General features: G+C 36.1%; 1 protein-coding gene across 1 annotated transcript in view; it reads right to left on the reverse strand.

Moving 5' to 3' along the window:
* Mondo (MLX interacting protein mondo) overlaps positions 1 to 18,096 on the reverse strand; it is a 253,492-nt gene that overhangs the window by 69,799 nt on the left and 165,597 nt on the right. Inside the window, exon 13 of the mRNA XM_090413412.1 lies at positions 1,992 to 2,108. Coding sequence (XP_090269538.1) covers positions 1,992 to 2,108 — 117 coding nt within the window. The remainder of the gene's footprint in view (positions 1 to 1,991; positions 2,109 to 18,096) is intronic.

Genomic DNA, 18,096 nt, shown 5'->3' on the forward strand with positions numbered 1-18,096 from the left:
AGTACATATCTTCAGGATTTCCTAATTAAACTGAGTAACTGTTGTTGTGTAACTATAGAACAAGTAAAACATTTCAGATATTTAGGCATCATTTAATGACTTAGCATTAATCACCTTAGTATCCCATAATGCAAAACACACATCCCTATGAATGTGTAGAATGCTATGCATTATGGAAGGGGCCACTATCCAGACTGGTTTTGATCTGGGTAGTGGGTTTTAACAAGTGAGATCTCTTCAGTGAAAACCAGAAAAGATACCAAGGTTGAAGTAATGCAGAAGTCATATTTCCTACATAAGCAGTGAAAAGACATTTCACCTTATTATTAAAATACTCTGCGTTAGAAATAGTTGTAGGATTTTTTTCCCGCTTGGTTATAGGTTAACTAAGTGAAATAAGTTAAATATGAGTTCAATTAGTTAAACTAAATATTATGGGATACTAAGCAATTAATGTTAAGTCATTAGCCTCCATACACAAGTAACCTAGTCATAAAAGCCTTCGTGCGCAAGTCTTGTTTCCATAGACTTGGATAATAGAATAAAGTAGTCTCCTAATAAATAAAGTTTACTTTGATTTGAGTTTTCAAAAGCTTTTGAACTTTTGTCATTTGTAATAGAGTTTGAAATAGCACTGCAATTACAGAGGTCAGGTTCCATCCAGGGGCATGCAAGTAGTGTCTGGCACCTGTGTGCAAAACTTTGGTTGGTGTCCCTATACCCAGTAACATGCCAGTAGTGTCCAGGCACCTGTGTGCAAAACTTTAGTTGGCACCCCCTATCCTCCCCCTCCAATAAAAAAATCACTTTAAAAAAACGTTTTTTTAAAGTATTTCCTCCTCTTTGGCACCTGTGTGCATTGCACACATTGCACATATGGCCAGCATGCCCCTGGTTCCAGCCCCACCCAGTAGTTCATAAGAAATGTAGTTTATATGATATATCTGCCAATTCAAATCCATATATAATAAAGTAGAATTTGAATACATATGGAAAAGCTTAGTGTCATTGATTATTTATAATAGTGCTTCAATTCGTATAAACACCAAAAGAGGGGGGGGGGGGGAGGAATACATTTATTAAACTTACTAATATTTCACTGGTTTTCTACATACCATCTTCATGGCACAATTATAATTGTGACAGCACAAGCACTGAATTAACAGAATTCATATGGGATGTCCTTGTATAGCATCCCATATGGGCTAGATAACCATAAAGTTAATTTGGAGAATCAGGCTGTCAGTTCTCAAAATGACAGTCCTCCCAGACCGTTGGCATTTAATGCAACCATGCTTGTTGAGGTTGGGAGAGGGCCTAATGCTAATTCTAAAAAGTCTCTCAGACTTATAAGGACTTCTATGTGGTATCAACATTTTCTTCCATCTAATCCTATGCGAAGGAATATTTAGAGTATGATTCATAATAGCACTTTATGGTATCCATGCTCTGGATACTCCTTCACAAGCACGCTTCCAACTGCAACAAGTATGGTTGCATTAATTTGCTAAAGATCTGGGATGGCTGTCATTTTGAGACTTGATAGCTTGACCTCTCGAAATTAACTTTACAGTTATTCAGCCCATAAAGAGAACTATGTAAGGACAACAATTCTGTTTTGGTTACAATTTGAATTGTTTTCTACAGTTCTTTAATTTAATCCTTGTGCTTTGAAGATGCGGTAGAAAGAAAGCAAAATATAAATACAATAAATTTATATTTGAAGTGCTATTATAAATATATAATAAAGCATTCCTTTAAAGCTGTAGTCCATATATTTTCTGCTTAATATTCTTAATATTCTAAAATCATCTTGCATGACATCACTATCTTAACTGGAGGCCTGAATGGTAGAGTATCGTGTGCTTTCCAGAAAATAAAGTGTGCATCATGCTCACATAAGGACTGAATCTTTTGTCGGAGGAAATGACATAATATATATATATATATTCAGAAATAAGAAACGGCTATTTGCTTGTAATCTGGCATACCTTTATATTGCACCTTCTTTTCTGTTCTGCATTAATATGACAAACTCTTCTATGTTCTTTATACTGTATTCTTTCCTCATCTGACTTTGGTCTAAAAGGTTTAGCTGGAGACTGGATCTAAAATATTAAAAACAAAGTAAGCCGGCTCTTTTGTAAAATTAATACATGTGCTATTCAAAAATACCTATACAATATCAGACTGCTTATCATAAACATTTATTAGATAAATATAAACAATTTATATCTGAAGAGATATAATGCAATAAGATGTAAATTTTATTTGCTTGACAAGTTAATACCATTTTGATGCAATATATTCTTTTAAGAATCACTGACGTCACTGAGGAGCATAACAACATTTAATGGTATACCATGGTTGTTATAGACTGTAACAAAACTATAAGGTAAGTGCATTTATCACTATAAATTGTGTATTCTCTCTTGCCTTTTTGGTTTTACAAGATAAAAACATCTGCAATTTCCACATTGGATTAACTAATTCACCTTGAGCTGAATTTTTTTTTTTTATTATAAATTTCTCTTTGTACCACAACAACAGAAATTAGTAGTCCAGGTGTCATTTGATGAAGGCTCCATATAACAGAACTACCTCACCCTAGTCTTTCACCACTGCGATAATCTATTAATACTTTTAATGGGTTATGTGCACTCAAGATTTATAAAGTAACTTTACAGCTTACACATAAAAATTATATAGAATTTTATTTAAAAACTCTAATATATTTCATCCTATGTTACATGGACTTCATCAGGGAGACAGACTATTAACTAGATTCAGAGGATAAATCACAATGAGTCATAATTCATGCACATATTAGCTTGTCTCAGTCACAGATAAAGTATATGATATTAACTATTCGAGCTCAAAGGAACAATTGTAAAAAATTGTATAGATAAAAAAAAAAAACCTTAAGACCACTTAATAGTGATCACTTCCAAAACTTTTACGATTCTAGGAAAATATAATCAAATTTGAACTTGCCGGAACGAAGAAGTTTAGTCTGGTTCCAAAGAACTCAGCATGCGAAGGCCAGACTTGTCATATTCCAAAAATCTAAGTCTTGATGTTCTTCAATTCTAATCAGTGCAGAATGGCCAATCTGTCAAAAATAACAAAGATGGCATCAGTAGGGTACTTGATAGACACCTGGTAAGGAAAGAGATAGTAATGCATCCTTTGTGGGTGGTAGAAAGGAAGACAGTTTCTGAGCTGGTTTGAAGGAAGTGTATAGATTGAATTTTTGAAGAATCCTTGCTTTTTGTTCTAAGGTTCCATTAAGGTAGGCACTGAACTTCTTTTCATATCAGATTGTAGTCTGGTTTAAGGATGATAATTATCAATAATTTTTTGAATGGTAGTTTTGTTTTATCCATTACATATCAGATTGCTTTTAATTTTATTCTGTTCAGCTAACAAAAGGGGATCAGAAAAGCAGATCATATGAGCTACTCTTCTGATCTACTTTGTGCATAAGACTCTTGATATTACCCATTTTTTGTGATGAATGATGGCAGATGAGTGAATGTATCTGCCAGTAAAGCTTGGCTTACAATAAACTGAAAATTCCACATGACGTGTGGTATTACGAATAATTAAGGTATCCAAAAAGGGTAGTTGGCTATTAGACTCACATTCAATAGTGAACTTGATAGGGAGCAAAAGGAATTCATTTTCTCTAGGAACTGAAGTAATTCTGAATCATTGTGGAACCTGATTGGGAACATATCAACAAAATGTAACCATATACGAAGCTGAGAGAGAGAGAGAGAATATAGTATCACAGAGTTCTTTTCCTACATGTTCCATAAAACAATTTGCTAAGTATGGTGAGATAGGACTGCCCATTGCTGTTCTTTCTATTTGCTTGAACAACTTATTATCCAACTTAAAATAGCCTAAATTATGGTGAATTTAAATAGGTTAATAATATCCTCTGGGAAATCAGATTCTAAAAACTGAAGAGTCTCTTGTAGTGGTATGTTGATGAAAAGTAAGACTACATCAAAAGAAACCTTAATCTGATTATTAGACAGATGTAGATTTTTTATTTTATCTTTAAAGTCAAGACTGTTTTTGATATTGGAACTGGTAAGGCCAGTGAGATTCCAAAGATGATGAGGGAAATGTTTTGCAGGCGTAAGTGAGAGATCAAACAGAGCATAGTGGGTTGCCTTTCTTATATATTTTTAGAAGATCACAGAGACGAGGCAGATGGGCGTGATGAATTCATAGTTTCTCAACAGTAGTGGCATCTCATGATTGTACATTATCTAATAATTTGTTTAATTTATTGATTTGACTTTTTTTGGTGAATTCCTGCTGATTTATTTATTTAGCGTATGGCTCACACATGAAAAGTTACATTACATTAATCCTTAATATATATGGACATAGTAATAGACATATGTACAATAATAAGACATAATACAGTCATAAAAGAGACACTCAGGAATCAAGAATAGGCTACAACTGAATGTCTAGGTTGATTATCCAGTCAACTGCACTTGGTGTAGCATGGATGAAGTCTGACAGGTTTCCACTGTATGTAAGTTGGACACATTCTGCTGTAATATGATTAATTGTCTAGCAGGGTGATCCACAGTCGCACCTGGGTGAGGCAATCATGCCCCATTTGTAAAGGTGGTCTGCACATCTGCCATGGTTGGTGCGGATTCGGTTAAGGGCAGACCAAGTTTTCCGAGGTAGGTCAAAACCCGAAGGTATCTGTGTTGGATCCACTAATTCATGGAAGATCCCTGTTGAAGTGTTACACCAGGACTTCTCCTTCATGTTGAAACTTGTCTCTGCAAGATTTTTTGCTGTTAAGATTAGAGGGTGCCTTGACTTTAGCCTGTTTATTTCTTGTTTTTAGCTTGATGCTGTGTTAATAAGATGTGGTTTAAAAGATAGTGTTCTATCCAGAGTGATGCCCAGATATTTCGGGAATCTGTTGTAGCATAGCAGTTTGTGGTTGAAGTAGACCATGAGTTCTTTGTTAGCCTGGTTATTGTTCAGGTGGAAGCATGAAACTTCTGTTTTGCTAGGATTTGGGCATAATCTCCATTTGCTGAAGTATTGATATACTGCAAGGTTGTTTGTTAGTGTATCTCCCATTGTAGTAAAATTGGTGTGTCTGGTGGCTAGAGCAATGTCATCAGCATAGCAGAACTTCTTGGAGGCTGTATTAAGCAAATCTGCGATGTATAAGTTAAAAAGGAGGGGAGCCAGAACTGACCCTTGTGGTAGTCCATTATCCAGTGTTCTTCGTTTACTTTTGTTCTCGTCCATACACACTTGGAACAAGCGGTTGCTTAGCATGTTATCGATTAGTTTTGCTATTGTTCTGCACGGAGCAACTTGCAGACTGCGCCATGCCTCCAGACTGTATCATAAGCTGCGGTAAGATCTACAAAAGCTACAGCTATTTTCCAGCATTGTTGGTAGCCTGTCTCTATATGTGTGGTGAGTGACAGAACCTGATCAAAGCAGCTTTGTTTATATCCCTGCTGATAACACTGTATGATGACCTATCTCTTAGTAAGACATTAATTTTCCAATTATATTCAGTGTCATTACCTTTCTCAGCCTTCGTCATGACAATATTGGTGTTGGGAATGTAGTGCTTGCACTTCTGAGAAAGGTATATTTAAAGAAGGTGGTTTTGCTTTGTAGAGAATTTGGGTGCTTAAGAGTTAAAGTTGTATAACTGAGAGGAGACATCCACATAGCCTTTAAAGGAATGTGGAGAACCGACCATAGCTTCTGATCTAATGTCCAATCTTCACCTTCTCATGGTGCACCCTGTTAGGTATCTATCTGGATATTGAATGAATGAGGATGGGCTTGCAATCTGGGATTTAACCGACCAAATTGCATTCTTATTAGCTTAAATCACAATATAAAATGATGGTACAACATGACAGAATTTCATGCTGGCTGGGGCATTGCCCAGTTAAACAAGGTCTCCTGTTGTTTTTTTCCAGGGAACCAGAATGAACAGCAAAAAGTCAGCTACTAGAACAAATCCTGAAACACTCGCCAACTCAACATCACCAGAGTTAAAGATTGGTACTATCAACATAAGAAGCCTGAATGGCAAAAAAATGGAGCTAGCTGAGGAATTAGATAAGTATCAGATCGACAAAATAGGGGTGACTGAAATAAAAAGACAAAAACTGGTGAGATCTTTCTGAGCAGTAAATACAAAATGTTATATTCAGGCAATGACAATCAAGGAAAAGAAGGAGTAGCTATAGTATTCAACACTAAATACGAGGCTAATCTTCTTGAATGGTAGGCAATCTCAAGTAGAGTAATGTTGGCAAATATGAGAATGGGGAAACTGGACAATTAGACTTATTTGTGCCTATGGTTCCACAGAAGGTTCTACTAAGGTAGAAGTGGAGGAATTTTTTGAGGCTTTAGAGAAAGCAACTGACACAATGAAAAAGGAAAAGTTGGTCCTTGTTGGGGATCTAAATAGCAGAGTAGGAAATGATTGTCAGACATACAAAAATATTTTGGAAAAATTTTGAGAAGAGAGCAAAGCTAATAATTATGCAAATACCTGTTGGATTTCTGTTCAGTACAGGGACTGGTTATTATTAACACAATGTTCCAACATAAAAATGTGCACAAATTCACATGTAGCGAAGAGGTAAGGAATAAGTCTCATTGACTATGCTATTGTTGATAGTGATGTACACTCTAGTGTCTTGCACCAGTGAGAAGAGGATTTGAAATTGAAAATGATCACCATTTATCTTGAGCAGGATAAAATTTAATTTCACATTGAAAAGAAAAACATGTAAGAAAGTTTTAAAGCAAATAAAAGTTGAGCAACTCTCAGATTTGAACTGTAAACTAAAATGCACAAATATTATTCAAAAAAAAAAAAAAAAAAAAACGAAGGAGTTTGAGATCAGGAACCAAACCTTGGAGATTCGGTGGCAAGCCCTGAAGAAAACATTAATTGATTCAGCCAGAGATATGTGGTGAGGTTGTCTGCAAGGATAGAAAAATCAGAACTCCATGGTGGACACAGGAAGTTAAAGAAGTAGTGAAGGAAAAGAAGAAAGCTTATCAAAAATTGCTTGCAAATAAGTCAGCTTGTGCTCTTAGAGAAAACAGAGACAAATGCAAGAAAGCTAAACACTGTAAAACTAGCTAAACAAAAGTTATGGTAAGACTTTGGTAAGAATATAGAAAATAAATATCAAAAAGGTGGCAAAGTATTCTGAAGGTTATTGAAGAAGCTCAGAAATGGAGGACTGAGTGCTATAAAAGGAATAAGGATGATAAAGGTGACATGAAAACTGGAGAAAAAAAGATATCCTTGATGTATGGAATAATTACTTCAAAAAAATTGCCAAATGAAACAATCAGTGACATCACAGTGGTAAAAACCACTCAACAAGCATGCAATCAGGAATACATAACCATTCTTGAAGTAGAAGCCACCAAAGGCCTGAAATGTGGAAAGGCAGCAGGAGTAGATGATATTTGACTAGAAATGCTCAAGTATGGAGTTATAAAAGTCTTACAGTGACTGCACTATATAGTTCAGAAGGCCTGGACAGAGGGATGAATTCCAGATGATTGGAGTAGAGCTCATAGTACCCATATACAAAAAGGGAAATGAAACTGAATATGAGAATTACAGAGGTATTTTCATACTGATGTTCTTGGTAAGATATATGCAAGTATACTTGAGAAACAATCGGGGAGGGGAAGCTTGGTGAAGAATAAGCTGGATTCAGGGCAAATAGAGACTGTCAGGATCAGATTTTCACTTTACAACAAATAGTTGAGAAATCATGGGAATATAACAAAGATCTGTATTTAAGTTCTGTAGACCTGGAAAATCCCCAGGTGCTCCCATCTTGGGAGTACGTCGTTGGCGGCCAAGAGGACCCAAGCTGAGCCTGACATTGCTTCCACTTACTTGTGTCAGGTTCCTTCTATATTCTTTCCTATATGGCCTCACTTGGCTGACTTTTGCTTACTTTGACCCCGAGGATATTAGAGTACTTGAGGCCCGAGGGTGTCTCTCCTTTTCCCAACTTCTACTCTAGCTGGTAGAGGGCAGCAGCTCTACTAGTATTTGCTGGAACAATGCAGTGGAGAAGGTAATGGGAAACGACTTCACTAATATCCATAGAAAATTTAAGTAGCAATTAATAGAACTTATAAGGGGGCAGCTACTAGCCAGGCCAACCAAGGTGGTGTCTCTTGGCACAGAGAGGAAAAGAAGGTGCAACATTGGAATTGATACAATATCAGGAAATAAGGACGCTTCAAGGGCTGATGTTCCTCCAGATCAAACCTCTAAAAGTGACTTAAAACAAGCTATAAACAAACTGAAAATGAAGGATCGTCAGAGAATCGAAATTGTAACATGGAATGTGAGAACAATGAACAGATGTGGAAAATTAGAAAATCTCAAACAAGAAATGGACAAAGGAAAAATTGATATCATAGGACTCCGTGAAGTCAGATGGGAAATAATAGGTGATTTTTATAGTGACAAAGTAAAAGTAATTTACTCAGGTGGAGATAAAAAGGAAAAAGGAGTTGCACTTGTTTTTAATAAAAGAACAGCAAAGAGCATCATTAGCATAAACTGTCTGAATGACAGGATTATGGTGGTAAAATTGAAGGCTGAACAGGTGGACATAAGAATAATGCAGGTATATATGCCAACAAGTGACCATTCAGATGAGGAAATGTATGAACAATTACAAGAACTAATAAGGAAAAAAAAAAAGACCATATGATCGTTATAATGGGAGATTGGAATGGAGTTGTAGGAGAAGAAAAGGATGGGAGTGTAGTAGGAAGATACGGACTAGGTAATAGAAACGAGAGAGGGGAAAGGTTAGCGGAATTCTGTAAAGAAAATAAGCTAATAATTACGAATACTTGGTTTAAAAAAATCTAAGAGAAGACTATACACATGGAAAAAAAACCAGGAGATACAGAAAGGTATCAAATTGATTACATTATAATAAAACAAAGATACAAGAATAGTGTAAAAAAATGCATGCACATATCGTGGAGCTGATATTCACTCTGACCACAACCTACTATTCATAGAAATAAATGTGAAACTAAAGAAAATAAAAGAAGCTATGAAAAGGAAAAAATAGAAGTTAGAGAAATTAAAAAATACCAAGGAATTTGGAAATAGATTGGAGAAAGAATTAGAGGAAACAAGTTTTGTCAAAACTGCAGATCCAAAAAAGAAATGGGAACAAGTTAAAGAGAAAAAAAAGAAGATTGCAGAAGAAGAAATTGGATATGTAAGAACTAAAAGAATAAAAAAAAACTTGGATAACTAATGAGATGATTTCTCTAATGGAAGAAAAGAAGAAAATGGAAAAATAAAGACACCCCAGAAGGGAAAATACAATATAGAACCCTGAATGACAAATTGAGAAGGGAAGCAGAAAAGATTGGCTTAAAAAACAATGTGAAGAAATGGAAAATTATGAGAGAGTGGGAAGGTATGATCTTTTATATGAAAAAGCAAGAAGCATGAATCACAAGAGAAATGGAATTCAAGCTAGAGGCATAGAAAATAAGAATGGAGAAATCATAACTAAAGAAGATAAAATCCTATTGAGATGAAAGGAATACATTGAAGATCTATATGACAAGGCAAATAGACCAAATGAATTGCCCTTACAAGATATAAAGAAGGTAAATGAAGATGATCTAGGCCCAGAAATTTTGAAGACAGAAGTAGAAATGGCCATTAGAGAACTAAAATGTGGAAAGGCAGAAGGAATAGATGAAATACCTGAAATAACTTCAGAAGAAAGGAACTGAAGAAATAACCAAAATAATTAATAAATTTAATTTATAACAAAGGAGAACTGCCAAAAGATTTTATGACCTTAACATTTATACCTATACCAAAGAAAAGTAATGCAGTGAACTGCAAGAATTTTAGAACAATAAGCCTCATTTCCCATACATCAAAAATACTTATGAGAATCTTAACATGAAGAATTGCATCTAAAGTGGAAGAATTCCTTGGAGAAGATCAGTTTGGTTTCAGGAAGGGTAGGGGAACAAGAGATGCAATTGGACTGTTAAGAATAGTAAGTGAAAGAAGTTAATATCTGTTATCAAAGCTGTATAACTGAGAGGAGACTTCCACATAGCCTTTAAAGGAATGCAGAGAACCGACCAGGGCTTCTGACCTAATGTCCAATCCTCACCTTCTCGTGGTGCACCCTGTTGGGTATCTACTTGGATACTGAACGAACGAGGATGGGCTGGCAAATTTGGGATTTAGCCGACCAAATTGTATTCTTATTGGTTAAACCAAAATAAAAAATGATGGTACAACATGACAAAATTTCATGCCGGCTGGGGCATCGCCCGGTTAAAAAATCCCCGTTGTTTTCGCCAGGGAACCAGAGCGAACAGCGAAAAGTCAGCTACTGGAAGAAATCTGAAAACAAACCCCAACTCAACATTACCAGTTAAAGATCAGTACTATCAACGTAAGAAGCCTGAATGGCAAAGAAATGAAGCTAGCTGAGGAATTAGATAAGTACCAGATCGACATAATGGGGGTGACTGAAACAAAAAAGACAAAAACTGGTGAGATCTTTCTGAGCAATAAATACAAAATGTTACATTCAGGCAATGACAATCTAGAAAAAGAAGAAGTAGCCATAGAATTCAACACAAAATACGAGGCTAATTTTCTTGAATGGCAGTCAGTCTCAAGTAGAGTAATGTAGGCAAATATGAGAATGGGGAACTGGACAATGAGACTTATTTGTGCCTATGGTTCCACAGAAGGCTCTACTAAGATAGAAGTGGAGAAATTTTCTGAAGCTTTAGAAAAAGCAACTGACACAGTGAAAAAGGAAAAGTTGGTCCTTGTTGGGGATCTAAATAGCAGAGTAGGAAATGATTGTGAGACATACAAAAATATTTTGGGAAAATTTGGAGAAAAGAGCAAAGCTAATAATAATGGCAAATATCTGTTGGATTTCTGCTCAGGACATGGACTGGTTATTACTAACACCATGTTCCAACACAAATATGTGCACAAATTCACATGGAGAGAAGAGGCTAGGAATAAGAAAAGCCTCATTGACTATGTTATTGTTGATAGTGATGTTTTCTCCCTGCTGCAGGACACCAGAGTGTAGAGAGGATTTGAAATTGGAAGTGATCACTATCTAGTCTTGAGCAAGATAAAATTGAATTTCATATTGAAAAGAATAACATGTAAGAAAGTTTTAAAGCGAATAAAAGTTGAGCAGCTCTCAGATGTGAACTGTAGACTAAAATACACAAAGATTATTGAAGAAAAAATGAAAGAGTTTGAGAACAGGAATCAAACCTTGGAGATTCAGTGGCAAACTCTGAAGAAAACATTGATTAATTCTGCCAGAGAGGCATTAGGTGAGGTTGTCTGTAAGTATAAAAAAGTCAGAACTCCCTGTAGGACACAGGAAGTTAAAGGGACAGTGAAAGAAAAGAAAAAAGCATATCAAAAGTTCGTGTCAAATAAGTCAGCTTCTGCTCTTAGAGAATATAGAGACAAATGCAAGAATGCTAAACACTGTGTAAAACTAGCTAAACAAAAGTCATGGGAGGAGTTTGGCAAGAATATAGAAAATAAATATCAAGAAGGTGGCAAAATATTCTGGAGGTTGTTGAAGAAGCTTAGGAATGCAGGAAAGAGTGCTGTAAAAGGAGTTAGAGATGATAAAGGTGACATGAAAACGGAGAAAAAGATATCCTTGAAGTATGGAGCAATTACTTTGAAAAACTTCTAAATGCAACAAGCAGTGATGACAGTATAGTGGTAAAAAACACTGACCAGGCATGCGGTCAGGAATACATATCCATACTTGAAGTAGAAAAAGCCATCAAAGGCTTGAAATGTGGAAAGGCAGCAGGAGTGGATGATATTCGACCAGAAATGGTGGAGTATGGTGGTGTGAGAGTCTTACAGTGGCTGCACTGCATAGTTCAGAAGGCCTGGAGAGAGAGAGGGACGAAATCCCGATGATCGGAGTAGAGCTCTCATAGTACCCATATATAAAAAGGGAAATAAAACAATGTGAGAATTACAGAGGTATTTCCCTACTGAGTGTTCCCGGCAAGATATATGCAAGTATACTTGAGAAACGGTTGAGAAGAATTGTGGAAGAAAAGCTTGGTGAAGAACAAGCTGGATTCAGGCCAAATAGAGGCTGTCAGGATCAGATCTTCACTTTACGACAAATAGTCGAGAAAGCATGGGAATATAACAAAGATCTGTATTAAGTTTTGTCGATTTGGAAAAGGCATATGACAAGGTGCCAAGAGAGAAGCTATGCAATACGCTGCAGTTATATGGTGTAATGGGGCATTATATCAAGCAATACTTAGTCTTTATTTGAGTTGTAAATCAGCAGTTAGAATTGAAGAAAGTACAGGAAGATGGTTTAATGTTAAATATGGTGTGAGACAAGGATGTACATTATCCCCACTGTTATTCATTATCTATATGGATCACATTATGAAGGAAAGTAGTATTAAACATGATATCAGAATTGGTGATGTTAATGTCAGCTCTTTGCTTTATGCTGACGATGTTATACTTCTAAATAAATCTGCTACAAGTCTGCAAGATTCTCTGACTAAATTGAATAGCTGTTGTAATAGATATGGTATGAAGGTCAGTAATAAAAAGACAATGAAACTAGGTAGAATCGTTGAAAATGTCAACTGTGTTGTGAATGGAGAACCTGTGGAACAAGTAAAGCATTTCAGCTACTTAGGCACGATTTTTTGTGAAGATGGTAAATTAAATATGGAAATAGACAACAGAATCAGCAAAGCTGGTATGGTGGGAAGTCAATTGAATAAATCCATATGGAATAGGAGAGAAATTAGTCGGAACACTAAATTCGCTGTATACAAGACAGTGTTCAAACCAGTTTTAACTTATGGATCTGAGAGCTGGGTCAGAAGTAAAACACTTGACCAAAGACTAGAGACCACAGATATGAGAGTCCTGAGAAAGATTATAGGCATGAACAGATGGCATCAATGGCAATATCAGATTAAAAACGTGGATATTAGGAAAGAACTTGACATTGTCAGCATCCAGGAATGTGTTAGCAGAGCTAATCTCAGGTGGTATGGTCACTTAAACAGAATGGGCGAGGAAAGATTAGCAAAACAAGTGTTCTCTGCCAGGCTGGCAGGAAAACGACCCAGAGGAAGACCAAGATATAGGTGGATTGATACAGTACAAAGTGCCTTAGACGATAGAAATATAAGATCTGATAATGTTGGAGTCTTGACAAGTAACAGACTGATTTGGAGGAAAATTGTAGATAGAAAATTAATAATGATGTAATTTTTTTCATGTAGTACTATCATATCCTGTACATCCCTTGAGGGTACATGGCAGGAATTTGATGATGATGATAGATTTTGAAAAAGCTTTCGACTTTGTAAAATGGGATAAGATGGTGGAAGTAATGGAAAAGATTGGTATAGATTGGAAAAACAGAAGGCTAATTATTTCTCTATATATGGGACAAACTGCCATGGTGAGAGACATATAGTACAACAGAACCAGGTATCATTGGACAAGGAATAAGACTGTTCGCTGTCATCAATTTTGTTTAACATGTAATCCAAAGCAATGTTAAAAGAAGCACTGGAGAATTCGGAAGAAGGAATAAAGATTGGAGGGAGACAGATATTTGCAATAAGATACTCAGAAGACAAGGCATTACTATCAAATACTGAAACAGGACTACAACATCAGTTGCACAGATTACTGAAATCCTGTATCATTTATGGAATGAAAATTAACATCAGAAAAACAAAGGTGATGAAAATAGCAAGGAAAGAGGCAAATATGGATATCAGAATAAATGGGGAAAAATTGAATCAAGTAAAGACATTTAAATATCTAGGAAGTGTTATTAGCAGTGATGGAAGATGTAAAAGTGACATAAAAGCAAGAATAGCAATGAGAAGACATGCCTTTAATAGAAAATGGAATTTATTCAGAAGTAAAATGGATAGAAACCTAAAGAAAAGATTAATAAAATGTTGTGTGTGGAGTGCTTCCCTCTATGCAGCTGAAATTTGGATATTGAAGAAAGAAGAAATTAAGATTTTGGAAAGCTTTGAGATGTGGATTTGGAGAAGGATGGAAAAAATCAAATGGACAGATAAAATAACTAATGAAGAGGTCTTAAAAAGAGTAGAAGAAGAAAGAAATCTGTTAAGGAGGATAAAAAGAAGCAAGGGAAACTGGATCGGACATATTCTGAGAGGGAATAGAATCATCAGAGATGCCATCGAAGGAAAAATAGACGAAAAAAAGACCCAGAGGAAGAGTAAGGAAAACAATGCTAGATGACATGCTGAATGGAGACAGGTACACAACCTTGAAAGAGAAGGCTCAGAACAGAAGATAGTGGAAGGAAAGTTCCTGCTACTCAAAGAAGAACCTGCTCATTCTGAGAGGGAATGGAATCATCAAAGATGCCATCGAAGGAAAAATAGATGGAAAAAGACCCAGAGGAAGAATTAGGAAAACAATGCTAGATGACATGCTGAATGGAGACAGGTACACAACCTTAAAAGAGAAGCCTCAGAACAGAAGAGAGTGGAAGGAAAGTTTCTGCTACTCAAAGAAGAACCTGCTCAATTGCAGAATACTCAAGAAGACCTGGAAAAGGCATATGACAAGAGAGAAGCTATTCAAAATGCTACACTTGTATGGTGTCAATGGGGCATTATATCAAGCAATACTTAGTCTTTATCTGAGTTGCAAGTCAGCAGTTAGAATTGAAGGAAGTATAGGAAGATTGTTTAATGTCAAATCTGGTGTTAGACAAGGATGATATCCCCTCTGTTATTCATTACCTATATGGATCACATTATGAAGGAATGTGATATTAACTCTGATATCAAAATTGGAGATGTTAACCTCAGCTCTTTTCATTATGCAGATGATGTTATACTTCTAAATAGATCCAGTACAAGTTTGCAAGATTCCATAGATAAATTAAATAACTGTTGTAATAGATATGGTATGAAGGTCAGCAATAACAATACAAAAACAATGAAAATAGGCAGAAGCATTGAAAATATCAACTGCATTGTGAATGGAGAACCTATGGAACAAGTAAAACATTTCAGCTACTTAGGCACGATTTTTAGTGAAGATGGCAAATTAAATATGGAAATCAACTGAATACATGTATATGGAATAAGAGAGAAATTAGTCAAAACACTAAATTAGGTATATACAAGACAGTGTTCAAACCAATTTACTTATGGATCTGAGAGCTGGGTTAGGAATAAAATACTTGAGCAAAGACTGCAGATATGAGAGTCCTGAGAAAGATTAAGGGCATGAACAGATGGCATCAATGGCAATATATTATTAAAAATGAGGATATTAGGAAAGAACTTGACATTGTCAGCATCCAGGAATGTGTTGGCAGAGCTAATCTCAGGTAGTATGGTCACTTGAACAGAATGGGAGAGGAAAGATTAGCAAAACAAGTGTTCTCTGCCAGGTTGGCAGGAAAAAGACCCAGAGGATAATATAGGTGGATTGATACAGTAAAAAGTGACTTAGAAGACAGAAATATAAAATCTGATAATGTTGGATTCTTTACAGGTAACAGATTGATTTGGAGGAAAATTGTAGATAAGAAGTTAGTAACAATGTAAGTTTTTCATGTAGTACTATCATATCCTGTACAGTGTACACCCCTTGAGGGTACATGTCAGGAATTTGATGATGAGAATTTGGGCAATCTCAGAACGTAATTTATTAGCTTCATCGGTGTGTAATTCTCTGATACCCTTTTCTACATTTGCCATGATTTGTAACCTCTTTCCTTACCAGTTGTCTACCAAGTACCCTGCTCAAACCATCTTTATTATTTTGGACAGACTGGCCATTCTGTATTGATTAGAAATGAAGAACATCAAATTTATATTAGATTTTTGGAATCTGACAAGCATAGCTTTGCTTCACACACTACTGACACTAGGTACAGAGTTCTTTGAAACCAAACTAAACTTTTTCATTCTAGCAAGTTCAAATTCTATGAAAGCATCCAACCCTGAACCAATCAGACTTCATTCCAATATTCAAGTTTTGGGAAGTGATTGCTATTAACTATTCTTTTTTTTTTTTTTTTTTTTAATCTACGCAATTATTTCCAATTGTTTCATTGACCTCTAATAGTGCAATATCATGTACTTTATTTGTGACAGAGACACAAGTTAACATGCACATGAATCCCTGACAAAGTCCATATAACACTGGATGAAATATATCGTATTTTTCAAATAAAATTCTATATAATTTTTGCTACATGAGTAAGCTGTAAAGTTTCTTTATATTGCCATAATCTGTTGGGTAGTCTCTTCTACCTTTGCTTGAACTTCACAACTTCCTACTGACTGTTATTTGAAGCTCCTTGCCTTCAATCCCTTTAGTATAGTTCTACCGAAAGAATACAAACCTTCCATCTCTGAATCTCAAAATTTAATGTCTTGCCATTTGGTTTGATAAAGTTAATACCTACACTAATCTGCCCACCTGTCTTGCCTACCCAAGGTGGAACATGTGCATTTGTCAGATGAGATGTTGCACATCAAAGAAAGATGAACCCCTGAACCTGTTTATCTGCTCTGGCTAAAATTTCCTTGCCACACTAGCATTTATTCATTTATAGCTTTCGTCAATCTTCAAATTCTGATACCATTCTGATCCCTTTCATTAACTATCTCTAAAGGTTAAATACCCAACAGTGAGGGCACCTTTGGTTGGGTCATCAATACCTGCACCCCTAAAATGACTTCCCTTCTTCAATTCCAGTGATCAATCTTGGTGGAGATTCCAAGATATTTACCGTTAGTAATGACCTAATACAAATAATGCATTTACACACCAGAGAGTCTGCACTATCTTGCTAGTAATCTTGATTTGGCCATACCCTTGAACTAGCTTTCCTTCTAAATAAACCATAAATGTTGGTTCCTTTATTAGTAACTCAGACCATAACTTCATACAAGTTTCCTTTACTAGAGAATGGAAATGGTTCAGCACTTGGTCAGAGGGGCAGAACAAGAGGTCATCCCTGGAAATTGAGTAAACATGTGATTAGCATGGGCCTCAGGACTAGATTTTTTACTTGGAGAGTTGTGAATGAATAGAATGGGTTGCCAGTCAGTTATTAGCACTTTGTCTGTTAATGGGTTCAAGGAGAGGTATGAGAGATTGTGTGGATAGTTTGAGTGGCTCAAGATATCTTCAGACTCCATGGAGGTGTCCATACAATAATAATCATCTTCATATCATCTTCCTTATACCCTCTTTTACCTTGCGGTGTCGAGGGTCCATTGATCATCGGACCTCACTCCGTTTTACAGGATAAGGTGGTCAGCCTTATGCCCCGGTGTATCCTATGGCCTGTAGTGTTGAGTTCTCAAGGCCAGTTTTGCCTGCTTTGCGGGATGAAAAACCCCAGAATAAACTGGGGAAAAAACCCTGCTGTCCACGCCCAAGACTGGCTAACTTGGCTATGGCTGAGGAAGATCCTTCAAGCTCCTCACGTCACCGACGGGAATCGAACCTAGGACACTCCTTCCCCAGGCATATGGTTGCGAAGCGCATAGCCACTAGGCTAACCGCGCGGACATACAACAACAATAATAATAATAATAATAATATAAATTCTGCCACTCCTGCTCTATAGCTGATCCTAGACATCACTTCCCATCTTTTGACACAAGCCATGGAAAGGTTTGGAGAAACTCACATAGTTATTCTTCTTAAACATTCTACATCATAGGTAGCCAACAGCAGGTCCGCGGCAGAATAAAAACTATATTAAATTATATGTATTATCAATTTAGATATTAGTTTCAACCGCAGATTTTCTGATTGATATAGTAGTTATATTCATTATTTCTGATGACGGAAACAATTTATATTCTCACGGAATCAAAATTGCTCTCTCTCTCTCTCTCTCTCTCTCTATATATATAGAGAGAGAGAGAAATATGCAATTAAAT

The sequence above is a fragment of the Typopeltis vanoorti genome, chromosome 24 (assembly GCF_054136105.1).
Source record: "Typopeltis vanoorti isolate ZY-2024b chromosome 24, IOZ_Tvanoo_1.0, whole genome shotgun sequence".
NCBI classification, from domain to species: domain Eukaryota; kingdom Metazoa; phylum Arthropoda; class Arachnida; order Uropygi; family Thelyphonidae; genus Typopeltis; species Typopeltis vanoorti.